At 45.4% G+C, this 17916-nt stretch overlaps 1 protein-coding gene across 1 annotated transcript in view; it reads left to right on the forward strand.

Annotated features, from left to right (window-relative positions):
• arhgap18 (Rho GTPase activating protein 18) overlaps positions 1-17916 on the forward strand; it is a 107736-nt gene that overhangs the window by 74482 nt on the left and 15338 nt on the right. Inside the window, exons 8-12 of the mRNA XM_078541292.1 lie at positions 1269-1346; positions 3832-3991; positions 6457-6539; positions 11312-11506; positions 17541-17693. Coding sequence (XP_078397418.1) covers positions 1269-1346; positions 3832-3991; positions 6457-6539; positions 11312-11506; positions 17541-17693 — 669 coding nt within the window. The remainder of the gene's footprint in view (positions 1-1268; positions 1347-3831; positions 3992-6456; positions 6540-11311; positions 11507-17540; positions 17694-17916) is intronic.

Raw genomic sequence — 17916 nt, forward strand, 5'->3', positions numbered from 1 at the left:
TGGGAATTTCATGGGAAGTTTCAACTTGCTCCCGACATGACCCGACTACCCCCCGACATGACCCAAGTACACCCTGACCTGACCCAACTACCCTCTGTTCACACAACTACCCCTCGCCAAGCATCAGACTACCCCCTGACCTTCCCCAACAGTACCCCTAACCCACCCACATGTGCACCCTGACAACACTTCCCCAACCACTTGACTACCTGCTGACCACCCGACCTGGCTACACCACTGAGCACCACGCTACCCTAATCGGTGACCATTCAGCTCTCCTCTGACCTGGCCAGGCTACCCTCCCAACCCAAGCCCCACACACCCCCAACCATCCAACTATTCCCAGACCCAACCAGCACCTCACCCACCTACCACCTCACCCACATACCACTTTACCCACATACCGCCTTACCCACCTGCCACCCTACACACCTACCACCTAATCCGCCTATCACCTCACTTATGTACCATTTCACTCACTTGCCACCTTACCCACCTACCACACCACCCGCCTGCCATCTCATTCACCATACCCACATCTCCTACCCACTATCCCACTTCACCCACCGACTACCTCACCCAGCCTACCCACCTCTCCCACTACCCAATTACCCACCTGTTCAGCTCACCCAACTACCCCGTGCCCACCTACCCACTTACCTCATCCACCTACCCACGATACCCATTCATTCATTCACCCATTCACTAATACTCAAACTGGACATTTAAACTTACCATGCGGCAGCTGGTGCCATAAAAAGGGGGGGTGCCCTGTCTTCCCCCAACTCTGCTTCAACGGAGCTCTCTGAGGGATGCTGCACTTCATATTTCTGGAAAAGCCGGGCTTAGTAGGTGTCAGAACAAATGCGGAGCAGCGTCGAATAAGGGGAATTTTTGAACAGCGCGGCAATCCAACAATGATTGCCACTCCTCAGAAGGAATGGGCCGTTATATATGTACAATCTTTCTTCTTTATAGATCCTTAGCTACGTTGTATGTGTGTGAGTTATATATAAATAAGTCCTTATCTAGATAACCTAATTTGTTTGTAACTTTCTCTGCAGTTGCCAATTTGCCTTATCCCTGATTTAGATATTGGCTGGAATTTTACGGCCCCGTATCGGTGGGATGGGACCTTAAAATGCGGCGAGTTATTCTAAACTCCATTGACTTCGGCGGGACCATAAAATTCCGCTGGCGTAACGTTCCACCCATTGAAGTTGGTGTGATACCGATTTTCTAACATGAAATTACAAATATTTTTGCAGCTTATTGTTCACATAGAGGAAGAGGGGTTGAACACAGAAGGGATTCTCCGAATACCTGGACTTACATCAAAAATTAAGGTATTTTTATATTAATTGGAAAAAGACTACCTGCAAACGTACAAACTGGAAATATGTATTAAATAACTGAATCTGTGGATCTCCTTCATAATAATGATTTAATTTACACTTGAAGTGTCAGGATATAGCCATCTATGCTGTGTGTGCACAGATCAGAAGTCTAAAAACCCTTTGAAGGTGATGTTAATGCTATTTTTCTCAGTCAGAACAGGGTAGGTAGTTAAAATTGCTGTAAAGCATTTTAACTCACAATTCTTTTTTAAGGGGAGGCATAAGGGTGGGGCGGGGGGAGGGGGTTGCAAGGGTATAATGTTAAAATTAGAGTCAGACCATTCAGATGTGAAACACAAAAGGGAGTGAAAATCTGGAACAATCTTCCCCAAAAGGCTGTGGGGGCTGGATAAATTGAAACTTTCAACACTGGGATTGATGGATACTTGTTAGGTTGGTAACACAGACTTCTTTTGTAACAGCCTGACTGCAGTGAAGGTGGTATGAGAAACAAAGATATGAGTGTCTCTGGGATGAGAAAAAGAAAGATTATAGTGTTTTCTTCTGATTATATGCTAACAATAATGATGGATTGTTGAGAGTGATGGGGGAGGGATGTTTTGTTTTATTCGTTCACAGGACACCGGCTTTGCTGGCTGGGTCAGCGTTTATTGCCCATTCCCAATTGCCCTTAAGAAAGTGGCGGTGAGCTGCCTTCTTGAACCGCTGTAGTCCATGTGTTGTAGGAACACCCCTGGTGCTGTTAGGGACGGAGTTCCAGGATTTTGACCCAGCGACTGTGAAGGAATGGAGATATATTTCCAAGTCAGGATGGTGGGTAATTTGGAGGGGAACTTGCAGGTGGTGGTGTTCCCATGCATCTGCTGCACTTGTCCTTCTAGATGGTAGAGGTCAGGGGTTTGGAAGGTGCTGTCGAAGGAGCCTTGAGTTTTGCAGTGAATTTTGTAGATGGTACACACTGCTGCTACTGTGCGTCAGTGGTGGAGGGAGTGGATGTTGAAGGTGGTGGATGGGGCGCCAATCAAGCAGGTTGCTTTGTCCTGGATGGTGTCAAGCTTCTTGAGTGTTGTTGGAGTTACAATCATCTAGGCAAGTTGGGAGTATTTCATCACACTCCTGACTTGTGCCTTGTGGATGGTGGGCAGGCTTTGGGAAGTCAAGAAGTGAGTTACCCTCCACAGAATTTCCAGCCTCTGAACTGCTCTTGTAGCCTCAGTATTTATATGGCTGGTCCAGTTCAGTTTCTGGTCAATGGTAACCCCCAGGATGTGGTTAGAGAGGTATTCAGCGATGATAATGCCATTGAATGTCAAGAGGAAATAATTGGATTCTTTTTTATTGGGAACGGTCATTGCCTAGCACTTGTGTGGTGCAAATGTAACTTGCCACTTGTCAGCCCAAGCCTGGATATTGTCCAGGTTTCGTTGCATATGGGCATGGACTGCTTCAGTATCTAAGGAGTCGCGAATGGTGCTGAACATTGTGCAATCATCAGCGAACATCTCTACTTCTGACCTTATGATGGAAGGGAGGTCATTGATGAAGTAGCTGAATATGGTTGGGCCTAGGACACTACCCTGAGGAACTCCCACAGTGATGTGCTGGAACTGAGATGATTGACTTCCAACAACCACAACCGTCTTCCTTTGTGCTAGGTATGACTCCAACCAGTGGAGGGTGTTCCCCCAATCCCATTGCCTCTAGTTTTGTTAGGGAGTTTTGTTGAAAGATGGAGTGATGAAGAACTCTATGAATCTTTGCCTGTGTGGAAGATTATTAACGTGTTTTTTTAAATTCAATTACGCGATGTGGGTGTCGCTGGCTAGACCAGCATGTATTGCCCATGCCTAGTTGCTCTTAAGAAGGTGGTGGTGAGCTGCCTTCTTGAACTGCTGCAGTCCTGCATTGAACCCAGGTCCTGGGGTGATGCTGCTGACACTGACCCTGTCAGCCACCACTGTCCAGCCATGGGTCGTTTCTGTTCCTGCAGGCACTTGGGGACAGCACCTCCCTCCTTGTCTTGACCTCCACAATGACTTCCAAAGAAGCATCAGGAATCTGAGGGGCAGCCCTGTGACTCATTGCTGTGAAGATAATTGTTGCCACACTGTTTCAACAAAATCTTTCAAAAAGGAATGCAAGCTTTGTTCAAGAGCTTGTTGTGCAGAGAAATTGGGCACGCCCATTTTCCAATGTGATTAATCATATTAAAATTAGGGCTCTAATTTCAGTGCCGGTGAAATTCAGAGTGTGCCGCGTAAGGATAATACAGTGAATCAGTAAGTTATACAATAGATCTCTTAATTTGTACAAACAAACAGATTACCCATATGAAAAAAAATCTACATGGGAAATAAGCAACATTGTCTATGTTAAGAGATATGCAGGACTTTGCTCTCAAATGTAACCTAATGTGACACTGATAATGTTGCTGAAGGTGATGCGGTAATCTTTTCTCCCCATATGTTTTAAGAGTCTACGTGAAGAGCTAGAAGCACAGTTCTGTGAAGGAACTTTTAACTGGGAAAATGTACGTCAGCATGATGCAGCAAGTATACTAAAGCTCTTTGTAAGAGAGCTGCCACATCCGCTTGTCACTCTCGAGTACCTTGACGCCTTTCTAGCTGTACAAAGTAAGTTATTAATCTCCTGTTTTACTGGCATTCATAATAAAAATGGAAACACAGGACCTGATTTTTCACCATGGAGACGAGTAGCTCAAGTCAGGAAATTTCCCAGCTTGGCTTACCCGCCTCAGGACAAAGTGCCATGATTGGCCTGTTTTCATTTCGGGGGTGGGGGGGGTGAGGGATGGAGTCAGGCCCGCCATCCCCTGACACAGATTGGAGACGGCCACAGGGGCTGCAGAGTGGCGAGACGAGCTGTTTTAAAGGCCTGCCTCAGCCCTCTGGGACTTCGTCCCATATGTTTTGTTAAATATTAGGCTCTTTGGCCCTCACCGCCCCTCACCCCCCCACCCACTCCCCAAGCCCCAGCTATGCCAACTCTTGTCAACACATGCAACCCCCGCCTACCCCCCAATGGCCCCTCATACGCTCCATGCCAATCCATGACACCCACTATCTCCATGGCCTCTTACAGCCCTTATGTCAACTTAGTGCCATCTCAAGACCCCACCACCCTTTGCCCTTACACCATCCATGCCAACTCACCCAGTATGCATATAGGCAAACCTCAGGAGCCATGCTGATGTGAAATAAAATAAAATTCGAAATATTTATTACAGACTTCACTGTATAAAATAAAACTCTCATTCATGAAAGCCCGTTCAATAGATTTAAATCCTCTCAAGTATTTAATCCTTTATAAAAACAAACATTTGTATTCATAGCTAATCCTTTCGTAACCGCTTTGAGCTGTCAATCAGACTGAATTTACAGCTCCCCACTGTGATAATGACAGGTTGTGGAAAGCAGTGAAGCAATAACAACACTATAGTAATAGCACTAGGATTACATCAGCAAACATCTATTGAAATTGCTAGCACAGGTTCTTTTTACTCAGAGACTAAGGCTGGCAGTTTTTTTTTCAAATTTTGAAGGGCAGGGGATTTAGATATCTTGACAGTTTGACCATTCTACATACATTACGTATGGTTCAAGAGACTTATGTCTCCACCATAAAGTCGTGGAACACACACTGCAGTTTAAAGCCGTTCCTGGAGTGAAAATCATACCTGCTTGTCTTGTGCCCCGAGTTTGAATGGCCCAGCAATTTGCATCTGTACACTTCACCACCCATTTGCCCCCTTTCCCTTTCTGGCGAAAATGGGATTTGTCAGAAATGAAGGCGGGACTTCTGGATTCCGGTCTTATCCGCCATTTTTATTGGTCGGCAGAGACTCCATGACCCCTCAAAAATGTGACCCATAATTCCCGTGTGCGCACAATAGAACTGTTTTTTCTGCAGAGGTCAATCAAGATTTTAATGCAAAATAGTCTAAATCTGGAAAGATGGTCATATCTATTTACATATTCGTAAATGTTTGTGCTCTGTAAGAATATATATTTGTGGTGATATATGCAAATGCTACATTAACTAGAAAGTGAAAAGGTAAATTCCTGACATAGATTTTAATGAGCAGGGAATACTGCAAGATTTCCTGCAAGAATCTCAAAACTTGAATTTTCAATAAGCCCAATTCCCTGATCTCATTCTAGAATGGAACAGTAGATGCAGGGATGCCAGTGCAGAACAGTTGGGCCTGAAATCTCTGATTGTCCATTCATTTAAATAGACCTGAAATCATAATCTACAGGTTGGCAATTTCCCAACCAACAACACCATCAAGCATTCCTCTTCACCAGAAACATCCAACTGGGGAATCAATCACAAAGTGTACTCTTGGCGTGAAGATGTGTCCACTGTAAATATATATAATCTATAGCCTATAATTAAACATGAGAGGAAAACACAAAATTGCTCTTTTTTCCTGTATTTGCTTGTGCTTGACTTTCATTTCCTACTTTTTAAAATTTCTGTCTTCCCGAATTAGTCATTTTAATGGTAAGGCCCCAATTTTAACTCCAGGCAGGTTTTGGGTAGGTGGGTAGGGTGTTGAGTTGGAAATTCTCCACTGCATAAGAAATTATTTCTGGGCTATTTTAACTCCCAGGCCTCAATCCAATGACTCCTGGATTCTTTAGTGAATGCTGTCCCTATCAAATAATAGTTCGTTATTTTAATGCAAACTTGTTGAAAAACCTTCCTGTGTTGCCAGGAGAAGAAGGAGAGCTGCCTTGACAGTTATCTTAATAAGCCCCACCCCACCTCTTGCCCGCTCCAGCCCCTTCTCAGGACTTTCTATCGGACCATGACTGGAAGTGGCCCAACATTTGTGCTGTTAAGATAAGGGAACTGCATGTGGAGAGGTGACAGGCAGGAGCAGCTCCCATGTAAAACCCTAATGAAGCCCAAGGCCCAAATTCGGGCCAGACTTGGGTCTATTGGTTGAGCGAATAAATTTCTGCCAGATAAAATGTTAGCCTTTCGTTTGTGTGAATTTCACGGTAGTTTGGTTTGGGAACTGTTAGATGTGATCCTTTTTAATAACATGATGCAAATATTTGATTGACAGATCTATCAAGTAGAAAACTTCAGCTACAGGCTCTTAACTTGCTGGTGCTTCTCCTCCCAGACCAAAATAGGGACACACTGAAGGTATGATTGTCCGTTGTATTAAAAATACATTTATTAATTTTTTCCCCTCAAAATTACATTTTAAAATGTGAATAAAATTGTTTATTTATTTTGACACAAGTTTCTTATTCAAAGCAAAATAATTTTGGTTCACGTTGCATGATTAAGGAATTTTTGGGTCTAGCTCTTGTGAATAGGTGGGGTTCTTTGTGATCAAAATTTGCACATTTTAGGAAATCTTGGCTGCGTATTCTGTGATTCCCTGAGATGTACTAACTGAAACTGTTGCTACCTGATGAAGCGTATTGGGTCAATCTCTGAGGTTTCCTGATTGACACACATTTTTGATGAAAAATTAAATATTAATAAGATTTACTTGGGTAGCCAGCAGAGACTGGGTTAACGTACTATCTTTCTCCTTTCGGATTTCAATCTGAATACCGCCCAGGGATGAAAGTTTTCTTTTTCTGCTGGATTCATTAAGTATGAATTTGGGTGGTAGTTTCAACCACATCTCTTACGAATGTAGGTCTAGAATGCAAACTTGCTCATAACTTGCCCAGAGTGTCTATGGGATCCAAAGGAGGGAAGTAAAATGAGAAAAAGCTGGAAATAGTCAGCAAAACCGACAGCATCTGTTGGGAAAAAAAAAGGGCAGAACTTTGCCCTCGTCGGGCGGGCTCGGAGGGGGTGGGCGGGAAGCCAACCGCCGCCTGCGATAGGGGCAGGACCGCGATATCACGCTGGCAGGCCAATTAAGGCCCGCCCAGTGGGAAACACGCGCAGCAGCACTGCCTGTGTTGGGGGGGGGGGGAAGGAGGGCGAGCGCGCGAGTTCACACATGCACGAAAGTCCGCGCAGGAAAAGCTCCCTGAGAGGCACAGAACCTCCCCAGTGAGATGAAGATCCAACAAAATAAAAATAAAGCATTTTAAGATGTTAAAAACCATGTCCCCTCTGTCACATGAGGGGACATGTGCCTCAGGGAGCTTTTCTTGCACGCACTTGTGGCTCTGTCACATGAGAAGGGGCATGTTCGAAATTAGTATGAAATTTTTTTTTTTAATGATGGATTGAAACCTCATCCCACCCGTGGATGACGTTTTTGGGTCGGGCATGTGCCTGTCCGACAAGCTAAAAATTTTTTGCCTAAGAGTTTAGATCAATGATTGTTCAGTGATTAGAATTGTCCTGATGAAAGGTCATTGCCCTGAAACATTAACACTGAGCTGGATTTTACATGCCCTCGCCAGTGTATTTGAGGGGACCCGTAAAATGCAGCATGTGACCTTCCCATTGCCTCCCTGCCTGCCCCTGACCTGTCTCCCATTTTACAGGTGTCTGTGGTTGCGTTGGGCAACATGCCCACCCTTGGACCTATTGAGCCCCTTAAGTGGCCAATTAATGGCCAGTTAATGGCCACTTAAGTGCCTCATCCTGCCCCCACCGATATTTTACCTGTGGCAGAGGGAGGCCCATGCCAAATGGATAGCCTAGCAGCTTTTATCGGGCGAGCTGGTGACAGGCAACAGTGGGACCTCCTTTGGGGGAACTCTGTGCCCATGGGAGGTAACCCCTAGGTCATAACCCCCTTTAACCCTCCCCCTCAGCCTTTCAATCCTGGTCCCCCATGTCCCTCACCCCCTCGCTGGCCACAATCCACTGATACACCAGACTTAACTTCAGTCTATCCTCCATAATTCAGGGACTGGCTGTAGTCCCAGCACAACTTGAGCGTGGCGCTTCTGGGACTTCAAAGCTGCTGGCCTATTGGAATGGCAGCTCTCGAAGGCAGGATTTCCTCCCCAGATGGGGGCAAAGGTTAATGCCCTGCTGAGCGTAAAATAGCTGCAGGGAAATGGCTTTTCCATGGGTGGGCTCCGGAATCGTTTTTAGTTACGAGGGGAGGCAGGGAACACAATGCCCCGTAAAGTGCAGTTTCTCTCTCTACAGATGCTGCCAGACCTTTTGAGTATTTCCGGAATTTCTGTTTTCATTTCCGATTTCTAGCATCCACAGTATTTTGTTGAAGGGGGTGAAATAGGTTTTGGGTCATAGCACAAAACTGGCAATAATGAATCATCAATATGTTTTGCTCCCAGCTGATTTTCTTCCCTATTGACTTCATTGTAGAAAGGATATTGGACAGGGTGTAAAGGGGCAACGAATTCACTCTCCCTAGTTTTCTGATGACATCCATGACCAGTTAGTTTCAGCCGCAAGGAGTCCACAGAATGTTGTTTTATTTTTCATTTACAGGATGTGAGCTTTGCTGGCTAGACCAGCATTTATTGCCCATCCCTAATTGCCTGTGAGAAGGTGGTGGTGAGCTGCATTTTTGAACCGCTGCAGTCCCTGTGGCGTAGGTACACCCACGGTGCTGTTAGGGAGGGAGTTCCAGGATTTTAACCCAGCAACAGTGAAGGAACGGTGATATATTTCCAAGTCAGGATGGTGAATGGCTTGGAGGGGAACTTCCAGGTGGTGGTGTTCCCATCTATCTGCTGCCCTTGTACTTCCAGATGGTAGTGATCGCGGGTTTGGAAGGTGCTGCCCAAGGAGCATTGGTGAGTTTCTGCAGTGCATCTTGTAGATGGTACACACTGCTGCCACTGTTGATTAGTGGTGGAGGACGTGAATGTTTGTGGAAGGGGTTCCAATCAAGCGGGCTGATTTTTCCTGGATGGTGTCAAGCTTCTTGAGTGTTGTTGGAGCTGCACTCATCCAGGCAAGCGGAGAGTATTCCATCACACTCCTGACTTGTGCTTCATAGATTGTGGACAGGCTTTGGGGACTCAGGAGGTGAGTTACTCGCCACAGGATTCCTAGCCTCTGACCTGCTCCTGTAGCCATAGTATTTACATGACTAGTCCAGTTCAGTTTTTGGTCAATGATAACCCCCAGGATGTTGATAGTTGGGGGTTCAGTGATGGTAATGCCATTGAATGTCAAGGGGCGATGGTTAGATTCTCTCTTGTTGGAGATGGTCATTGCCTGGCACTTTGTGTGGCACAAATGTTGCTTGCCACTTGTCAGCCCAAGTCTGAATATTGTCCAGCTCTTGCTGAATTTTTACATGGACTGCTTCAGTATCTGAGGAGTTGTGAATGGTGCTGAACATTGTACAATTATCAGCGAACATCCCCACTTCTGACCTTAAGATGGAAGGACGGTCATTGATGAAGCAGCTGAAGATGGTTGGGCCTAGGACACTACACTGAGGAACTCCTGCAGTGACATTCTGGAGCTTAGATGGCTGACCTCCAACAATCACAACCATCTTCCTTTGTGCTAGGTACGCGGAGAGTTTTCCCCTGATTCCCATTGACTCCAGGAGGGATTCTTGATGCCACACTCGGTCAAACGCTGCCTTGCAAAAGAGAAACCTCAAGTGTAGATGGGGTGTTCTTGTAAGATTGCAGTTACGCCACAATTTCAGGTTTAGTCAATGAAGTTATGCAATGTTTAACTTGGTATTGTTTAATGTTCAAGTTAGGTTGTGTGCACTGTGTATCTTAGTTCTTAATAAAGCTTGGTGTTGGCTATGGCCCAGATATGGTCATAAAGTTAGTAGCCCCAAATTTAAAACAGCTGTTAAATATTTGCAATGCATATTGAAATAAAAACTGGCTGCATAATAAATATGTATGCAGAAAACTGATTCCATGGGTTTAGAGTTGGAACAGAGCAGTATCTAAACCCTTCGTTTAATGGCTGGCAAAGTTGAATGCTGCTACACTTGAACGCTGCAGAGAAATTTGCCCTGTGTGCCACTCCAGGACTCATGCCCAAAGGACAGCAGGGCATCTTGTACGGTAGGTGCCAACAGCAAAGCTCGTTGATGTGAGCACTACCCACAAGACTATGGAACAGGGGATAAAGTAAAAGGGACACTTTAAAGAAGCTGCCAAGATAGATTTATCCAATGTTGCAATTATCAGGTGTATCGTTTAAAAGCACACATACTATGGTGGGATACCACTTGGTAGGATTAATGTCAGCTGATTTTCTCATAATGAAAGATGGAAAAAGAATATTCATATATATACAGCACCTTCCATGATCTCAGGACATCCCAAAATACTTTACAACCAATTAAGTGTTTTTGAAATGTACTCATTGTTCTAATGCAGGAAACACAGCTGCCAATCAGCAAGCTCTTACAAACTGCAACTTGATAATAACCAGATAATCTGTTTTAGTGATGTTAGCTGAAGGATCAATATTGGCCAAGGTACCAGGGATAAATCTCCTGTTCTTCTTCAAAATAATGGTATTTTTGCAGGCCTCGATTTATTTAATGTCTCATTCAAAAGACAGCACCTTTGACAGTGCAGAACTCTCTCAGAATTGCTTTGGAGTGTTGGCCTAAATTTTTGAGCTCAAGCCTCTGGACTCAGACTTGAACCCAGAATCTACTGACGCTGAAACTGAAGAAAATCGTCAACTCAAAGTCTATTTAAAAAAGAATGCCATATTTGCACTGAAGAACTTTAGTTTTGTGACGAAACCAGATTTACTATCCACAAGACAGGCAGTAAATTTATTAACAATTATTTAGAGGAAAATTTTTGATGGCACTTAACGAATTGCTTGTTTACATTACAGATTGTGAAATACAAGGCAGAAACCCCTGAGACCGAAGCTCTTTTAAATATGCTAAAAAATAATTTAGAATGTTTCCAAAATATAAGCAGTCACGTGTTTTTGATTTCTTTCAAAATGACACCTTTTTCTTTTTAAGATTAGGAATACACTGCAGCCTTGATCATTCAATTAATATTCTTTTCCAGTCATTGCTTGAATTTCTTCAGAGATTAATAGACAACAAGGAGAGCAACAAAATGACACTAAACAACGTTTCTGTCATCATGGCACCCAACCTGTTTATGTTCAAAGGATATTGCACAAAGACACAGTTAGAAATGGCTGCTGGGACAAGCAACATAATGCGCTATTTGATTAAATACCAAGAGTTGCTTTGGACGGTAAGAACAATCTCAAATCTGCAAAGCCATGATTTTTGAAGCTAAGCATCTTGGGGTAATGTTACAACTTTGTAGCCCTGGTAGAGAGCCTAATGCTAAGAGTGCATATTGAGGACTCTGGTATTCCTGGTATAAGTATATCCAAATGTTCAGAAAATTGCGCACAGCATATGGTAGAATGAAGTTATAAAATTATTCATCTTAAGCTTGCATAATTTTGCATGTCCAAGTGACAGTGAAGTCTTACATTGGCCAATAAAAAGTGAGGCCTAAATTTTTGCTCCTGAGTCAGGAGACAGAGTCTGGACAATTCCTAGCTCTGCAAAACCAACCTGGGTAAAAGTTCCCCGGAACCCTTGATTTTTTTTGATCTGGCGAGGGACGGGTGGGGGAGGCAGGGTGTAATGGGGGTCATGGTGCGCAACCCCAGACACAGTGCAGGGGCAGCATAGGGACTGCCGGGTGAGGAGGTGGTCTAGACGGAAAGGCCCACCTCGGTGCTGTGGGACTTCATTGCAACTTTGAAAAAAAACAAAAAAGCCCTCTAGCCCTTACTCCTCATGCACCCTCACCCCTCCCGCACACTCCCCTGGCCCCATCCATGCCAACCTATGCTGCCACCTCATGCCCCTCCACCCATGGCCCTTTTATAGCCCCTAAGCCAACTTAGTGGCAACTCATGCCTTCACCCATCACCCTTTGCCCTTACAGCTTCCATGCCAGCTCACACAGTATCTACCATGGACAGACCTCAGGGCCCATGCTGAGATTAAATAAATTTCTTAAGTGTCTGTTGTTGAATTCATTATTTAAAAACTAATACTGTCATTGATAAAAACCCTTTCACTACATTCAACTTTCTTCAAATACTTAATCCCTTATAACAACAAGCATTTGTATTCATATTTCCACTTCAAATACTTTATAAGCACTTGGAACTGTCAATCAAACTGTGAACTGACAGGCACTCCAGTGTGATTGTGGTAGGCCATGAAATCAGTCATTTAACACCAATCCTGTAATGATAACCCTCAGGCTTATGTCAACCAACAGAGTGAAATAGCAGGCACTTTTTTAACATTGCAGACAGTTTTGTTTCCAAATAGTTAAAGGGCAGGAGATTTAAATGACTTGACAGCTGCCTTTGACAGCTCCCTTTGTCAGCTCCCTTTGACAATTCCCTTTGATAGTTCCCTTTGTCAGTTCCCTTTGACAGTTACAATGAGTTTATCTACTTTTTATAGACATTCATGTCTTCTTTTAACAATCCCAAAGGGCACCTTACCTCTCCCAAAGGTGTCTCGGAACTATATCCAAAAGGATACCCTACCTCTCCAGAAGGGTACCCTACCTCTTCAAATAACTCCGCTAACTTTAGACTTTCTTCCACTGGGGTAAAGTGCACAATTCGTGTGTTGGGCATCCCACTAACCAAAATCAGAACATACTGAAGGCAGTTGTACTTTAGAATGTTCTGTTGCCTCTGTGAGCCATGGATGTGGAAGTGTGACCCACCCCTGTCTTCCCCCACCTCAGCAAAAATGCTGGGGCTGAGTTCAGTGGTGGGACACCACAGCCATTCTTGCGAAGACAGGGAACATGAAAATTTAAGCCTGAGAGTTTATAATTTGAAATTTCTATCCATTTACTCCAAAACTCCAATTCTGCATTTCTACCATAGGGTGGGATTATCCCAGATTTGCACTAAATGCGGTAGCTGGCAGGAAAAAGAATGTTTACCCGCCAGCCACAATGGCGGCTTTTCACGCCTTCCCAACCCGCCCCATTAATCATGCATTCCCAGGAAACACACCGTTTCGATGGCGGGCAGGCTCTCATTCGCACATCATGCCGTCACCTCGCCGCTTCCTCACTCCAAGTGCCATATTTAAAATGCAGCCGCACGCACACCTCTCAGTGCTTCCAGCCCAGGATGGCTGCACAGAAGACATGACCCCGAAAGGCAAGAGACTGCAGCCCCCACCGATTCTGGGGACTGGGGTAGGGGGGTATCCCAGGGTGTGTGTGGGGTCACAAGTTGATCTGTTCGAGTGGCCTCAAGATAGTGAGGGCTGAGGAGGCAGTCTCCAGAGGAGATGGGGCCAGCTGGAGATGTGAGGCTGTGTGTGAGTGGTGATGCCACCTGAGCTGTCAGTGAGTGAGATGCCAGTGAATGTGTGTTTTCCACCGACTTGGGTGGTACATTTGATGTGGGGGGATGATTCTGTTGAGTTGGGCTGATAATGATATGCAGATGTATCAAAATGAAGCTCCCAATGTCCGGCTGCAGGAACCATGGCCTGCCATTGACGGGCAGAGCGAACGATTGCAAACTGGATTCACAACGTTGTGAAACCGATTTTTGGCCTTCCCACTATGTTGGCTGCCCATTCCCACCATGATGCCCAATGCCAACAGGCATGGAAAATTCTGCCCAAAGTCTTACAATGTGGATGATTAAGCCTATACAACAACAACAAAATACACTGATCAAAATGCTTATGAAATAATATAATAACTTTTCAACTAGATAAGTACATTAAGTAGACATGAATAAAAAGTTATGTTAAAAGCAAAAAACTGCGGATGCTGGAAATCCAAAACAAAAACAAAAATACCTGGAAAAACTCAGCAGGTCTGGCAGCGTCTGCGGAGAGGAACACAGTTAATGTTTCGAGTCCAAATGACCCTTCAACAGAACTAAGTAAAAATAGAAAAGAGGTGAAATATAAGCTGGTTTAAGGTGGGGGAGGTAGAGCTGGATAGCGGGCCAGTGATAGGTGGACATAACCAAAAGATGTCACAGACAAAAGGCCAAAGAGGTGTTGAAGGTGGTGACATTATCTGAGGAATGTGCTAATTAAGGGTAGAAAGCAGGACGAGCAATGTACAGATAGCCCTAGTGGGGGTGGGGTGGGGTGAAGGAATCAAAAAAGGCTAAAAGGTAGAGATAAAACAATGGATGGAAATATATTTAAAAATAATGGAAATAGGTGGGAAAAGAAAAATCTATATAAATTATTGGGAAAAAAAGGGGGGGGTAGAAATCAGAAAGGGGGTGGGGATGGAGGAGAGAGTTCATGATCTAAAATTGTTGAACTCAATATTCAGTCCGGAAGGCTGTAAAGTGCCTAGTTGGAAGATCAGGTGCTGTTCCTCCAGTTTGCGTTGAGCTTCACTGGAACAATGCAGCAAGCCAAGGACGGACATGTGGGCATATGAGCAGGGTGGAGTGTTGAACTGGCAAGCGACAGGGAGGTCTAGGTAATGCTTGCAGTCAGACCGAAGGTGTTCTGCAAAGCGATCACCCAGTCTGCGTTTGGTCTCTCCAATGTAGAGGAAACCGCATTGGGAGCAACGAATGCAGTAGACTAAATTGAGGGAAGTGCAAGTGAAATGCTGCTTCACTTGAAAGGAGTGTTTGGGCCCTTGGATGGTGAGGAGAGGGGAAGTAAAGGGGCAGGTGTTGCACCTTCTGCGGCTGCATGGGCAGGTGCCGTGGGAGGGGGTTGAGGTGTAGGGGGTGATGGAGGAGTGAACCAGGGTGTCCTGGAGGGAACGATCCCTACGCAATGCCGCCGGGGGGGTGAAGGGAAGATGTGTTTGGTGGTGGCATCATGCTGGAGTAGGTGGAAATGACGGAGGATATCCTTTGAATGCGGAGGCTGGTGGGGTCATAAGTGAGGACAAGGGGGACCCTATCATGTTTCTGGGAGGGAGGAGAAGGCGTGAGGGTGGATGCGCGGGAGATGGGCCGGACACGTTTAAGGGCCCTGTCAACCACTGTGGGTGGAAAACCTCGGTTAAGGAAGAGGGAGGACATTTCAGAGGAACTGTTTTTGAAGGCGGCACCATCAGAACAGATGCGATGGAGGCGAAGGAACTGAGAGAATGGGTTGGAGTCCTTACAGGAAGCGGGGTGTGAGGAGCTGTAGTCGAGGTAGCTGTGGGAATCAGTAGGCTTGTAATGGATATTGGTGAGACAGAGAGGTCAAGGAAGGGAAGGGAAGTGTCAGAGATGGACCATGTTAAAATGATGGAGGGGTGGAAATTGGAAGCAAAATTAATAAAACTAATAAATTTTTCCAGGTCCAGACGAGAGCATGAAGCAGCACCGAAGTAATCATTGATGTACCGGAGAAAGAGTTGTGGGAGGGGGCCGGAGTAGGACTGGAACAAGGAATGTTCCACATACCCCATAAAGAGGCAGGCATAGCTGGGGCCCATGCGGGTACCCACAGCCACATCTTTTATTTGGAGGAAGTGAGAGGAGTTTAAAGAGAATTTGTTCAGTGTGAGAACAAGTTCAGCCAAACGGAGGAGAGTAATGGTGGATGGGGATTGTTCAGGCCTCTGTTCGAGGAAGAAGCGGAGAGCCATCAGACCATCCTGGTGGGGGATGGAGGTGTAGAGGGGTTGGACGTCCATGGTGAAGAGGAGGCGTTTGGGGCGAGGGAACTGAAAATTGTTGATATGATGTAGGGTGTCAGAGGAATCACGGATGTAGGTGGGAAGGGAATGGACAAGGGGAGAGAGAATGGAGTCAAGATAGCAAGAAATGAGTTCCGTGGGGCAGGAACAGGCTGACACGATCGGTCTGCCGGGACAGTCCTGTTTGTGGATTTTGGGTAGGAGGTAGAAGCGGGCCGTCCGAGGTTGGGAGACTATCAGGTTGGAAGCTGTGGAAGGAAGATCTCCAGAGGAGATGAGGTCAGTAACAGTCCTGGAAACAATGGCTTGATGTTCAGTGGTGGGGTCATGGTCCAGGGGGAGGTAGGAGGAAGTGTCTGCGAGTTGACGCTCAGCCTCCGCGAGGTAGAGGTCAGTGCACCAGACAACAACAGCACCACCCTTGTCAGCGGGTTTGATGACAATGTTGGGGTTGGACCTGAGAGAACGGAGTGCAGTAAGTTCAGAGAGAGACAGGTTAGAATGGATGAGAGGAGCAGAGAAATTGAGATGACTAATGTCACGCCGACAGTTCTCAATGAAAAGATCAAGAGAAGGTAAGAATCCAGAGGGAGGGGTCCAGGTGGAGGGAGAATATTGGAGGTGGGTAAAAGGATCCGTTGAACGGGGAGAGGACTCCTGCCCAAAGTAGTGAGCACGGAGACGAAGACGGCGGAAGAAGAGTTCAGCATCATGCCGAGCTCGAAATTCATTGAGATGAGAGCGTAAGGGTATGAAACTAAGTCCTTTGCTGAGCACTGAACGTTCAGCGTCGGAGAGGGGAAGGGCAGAGGGTATGGTGAATACATGGCCGGGGCTGGGATTGGAAGACAGGATGGGGATAGAGGGACAGGCAGGGGTGGAGGGTTCTGGATGGGTGTTGGTATCGATGAGTTGTTGGAGCTTGCGTTCCTTTGCACCTAAAAGAAAGAGACAAAGTTTCTTGTTGAGGCGTCAGATGAGACGAAGAATAAAATGAAACTGGGGGCACACGCAGCTTTGAAAAAGGGTGCGGCAGTGTTGCTGGAGGGAAAGGTCGAGTGTGTTCATATGGCGGCGCATGGCACTGAGTGTGGATCTCAGACTGCGACGAGAACAGCAGTCCGAGGAGCGTTGTATGTCCCGGAGATACCTGTAATCCTGGGTGGGTTCAAAACATGAGGGATGGAACTTCAGTTGAAATCCACGTGGGGTAAGTCGGAGATAGAGACAGTCACTGAGGAAGGAAATATGGCTGTGAAAGCGGGTTTTAGTAAACACCTTGTCAAACACCAGGAGAGAAATGGAAAGCAATGAAGGTGAACAAGGCAAAAGAGAGATACGAAAATCCTGATGGAGAGAAGAAGTTATGTTGCTGGGGTTAGATGAAGTAGAGTGCAGGAGGCTTCTGTATAGCATAAAGACAGGCATAGACCTGTTGGGTCGAATGGCCTTTTTCTGTGCTGTAAATATTTTGCGATATTTTGTAACCAATAATTCTGGTCCTGTCACAGGGTGTTGAAATGATCTCTTAAGTTGATGAGCCAAGTGTTGACAACTGTCAGAAGAAGTCTATAAATGATAATTTTCTTCCAACTCCTTTCAGATTCCAAAGTTTATTATGAATCAAGTGCGACAACAAAACATTGAAAACCATAAAAAGCTGTCCAAGGAAAAGGCTGTGAAAAAGCTCCTGAAAAAGATGGCATATGATAAAGATAAGCACGACCGGAGCCAAACTGAGAAGAGTCTACCCAATGTGAGTAAGCTACGCCAACATTTAAATTTATTTTAAAACAGCTTAAAAATATAACTAATTATTTTATGGCACCCTTGCAGGAGTAATAAATGTGCCAAAAGATGCATATTAGGCAGGAGGCAATTTGTAAAATATTACAATGTTATATTCCATTAACTGGACTAAAATTGCTTAATGGGGCCAAAGAAATCTAATTGGAAAGAACCACAGGAGGCCACTTCAC

The sequence above is a fragment of the Cetorhinus maximus genome, chromosome 5 (genome assembly GCF_964194155.1).
Source record: "Cetorhinus maximus chromosome 5, sCetMax3.hap1.1, whole genome shotgun sequence".
NCBI lineage: Eukaryota > Metazoa > Chordata > Chondrichthyes > Lamniformes > Cetorhinidae > Cetorhinus > Cetorhinus maximus.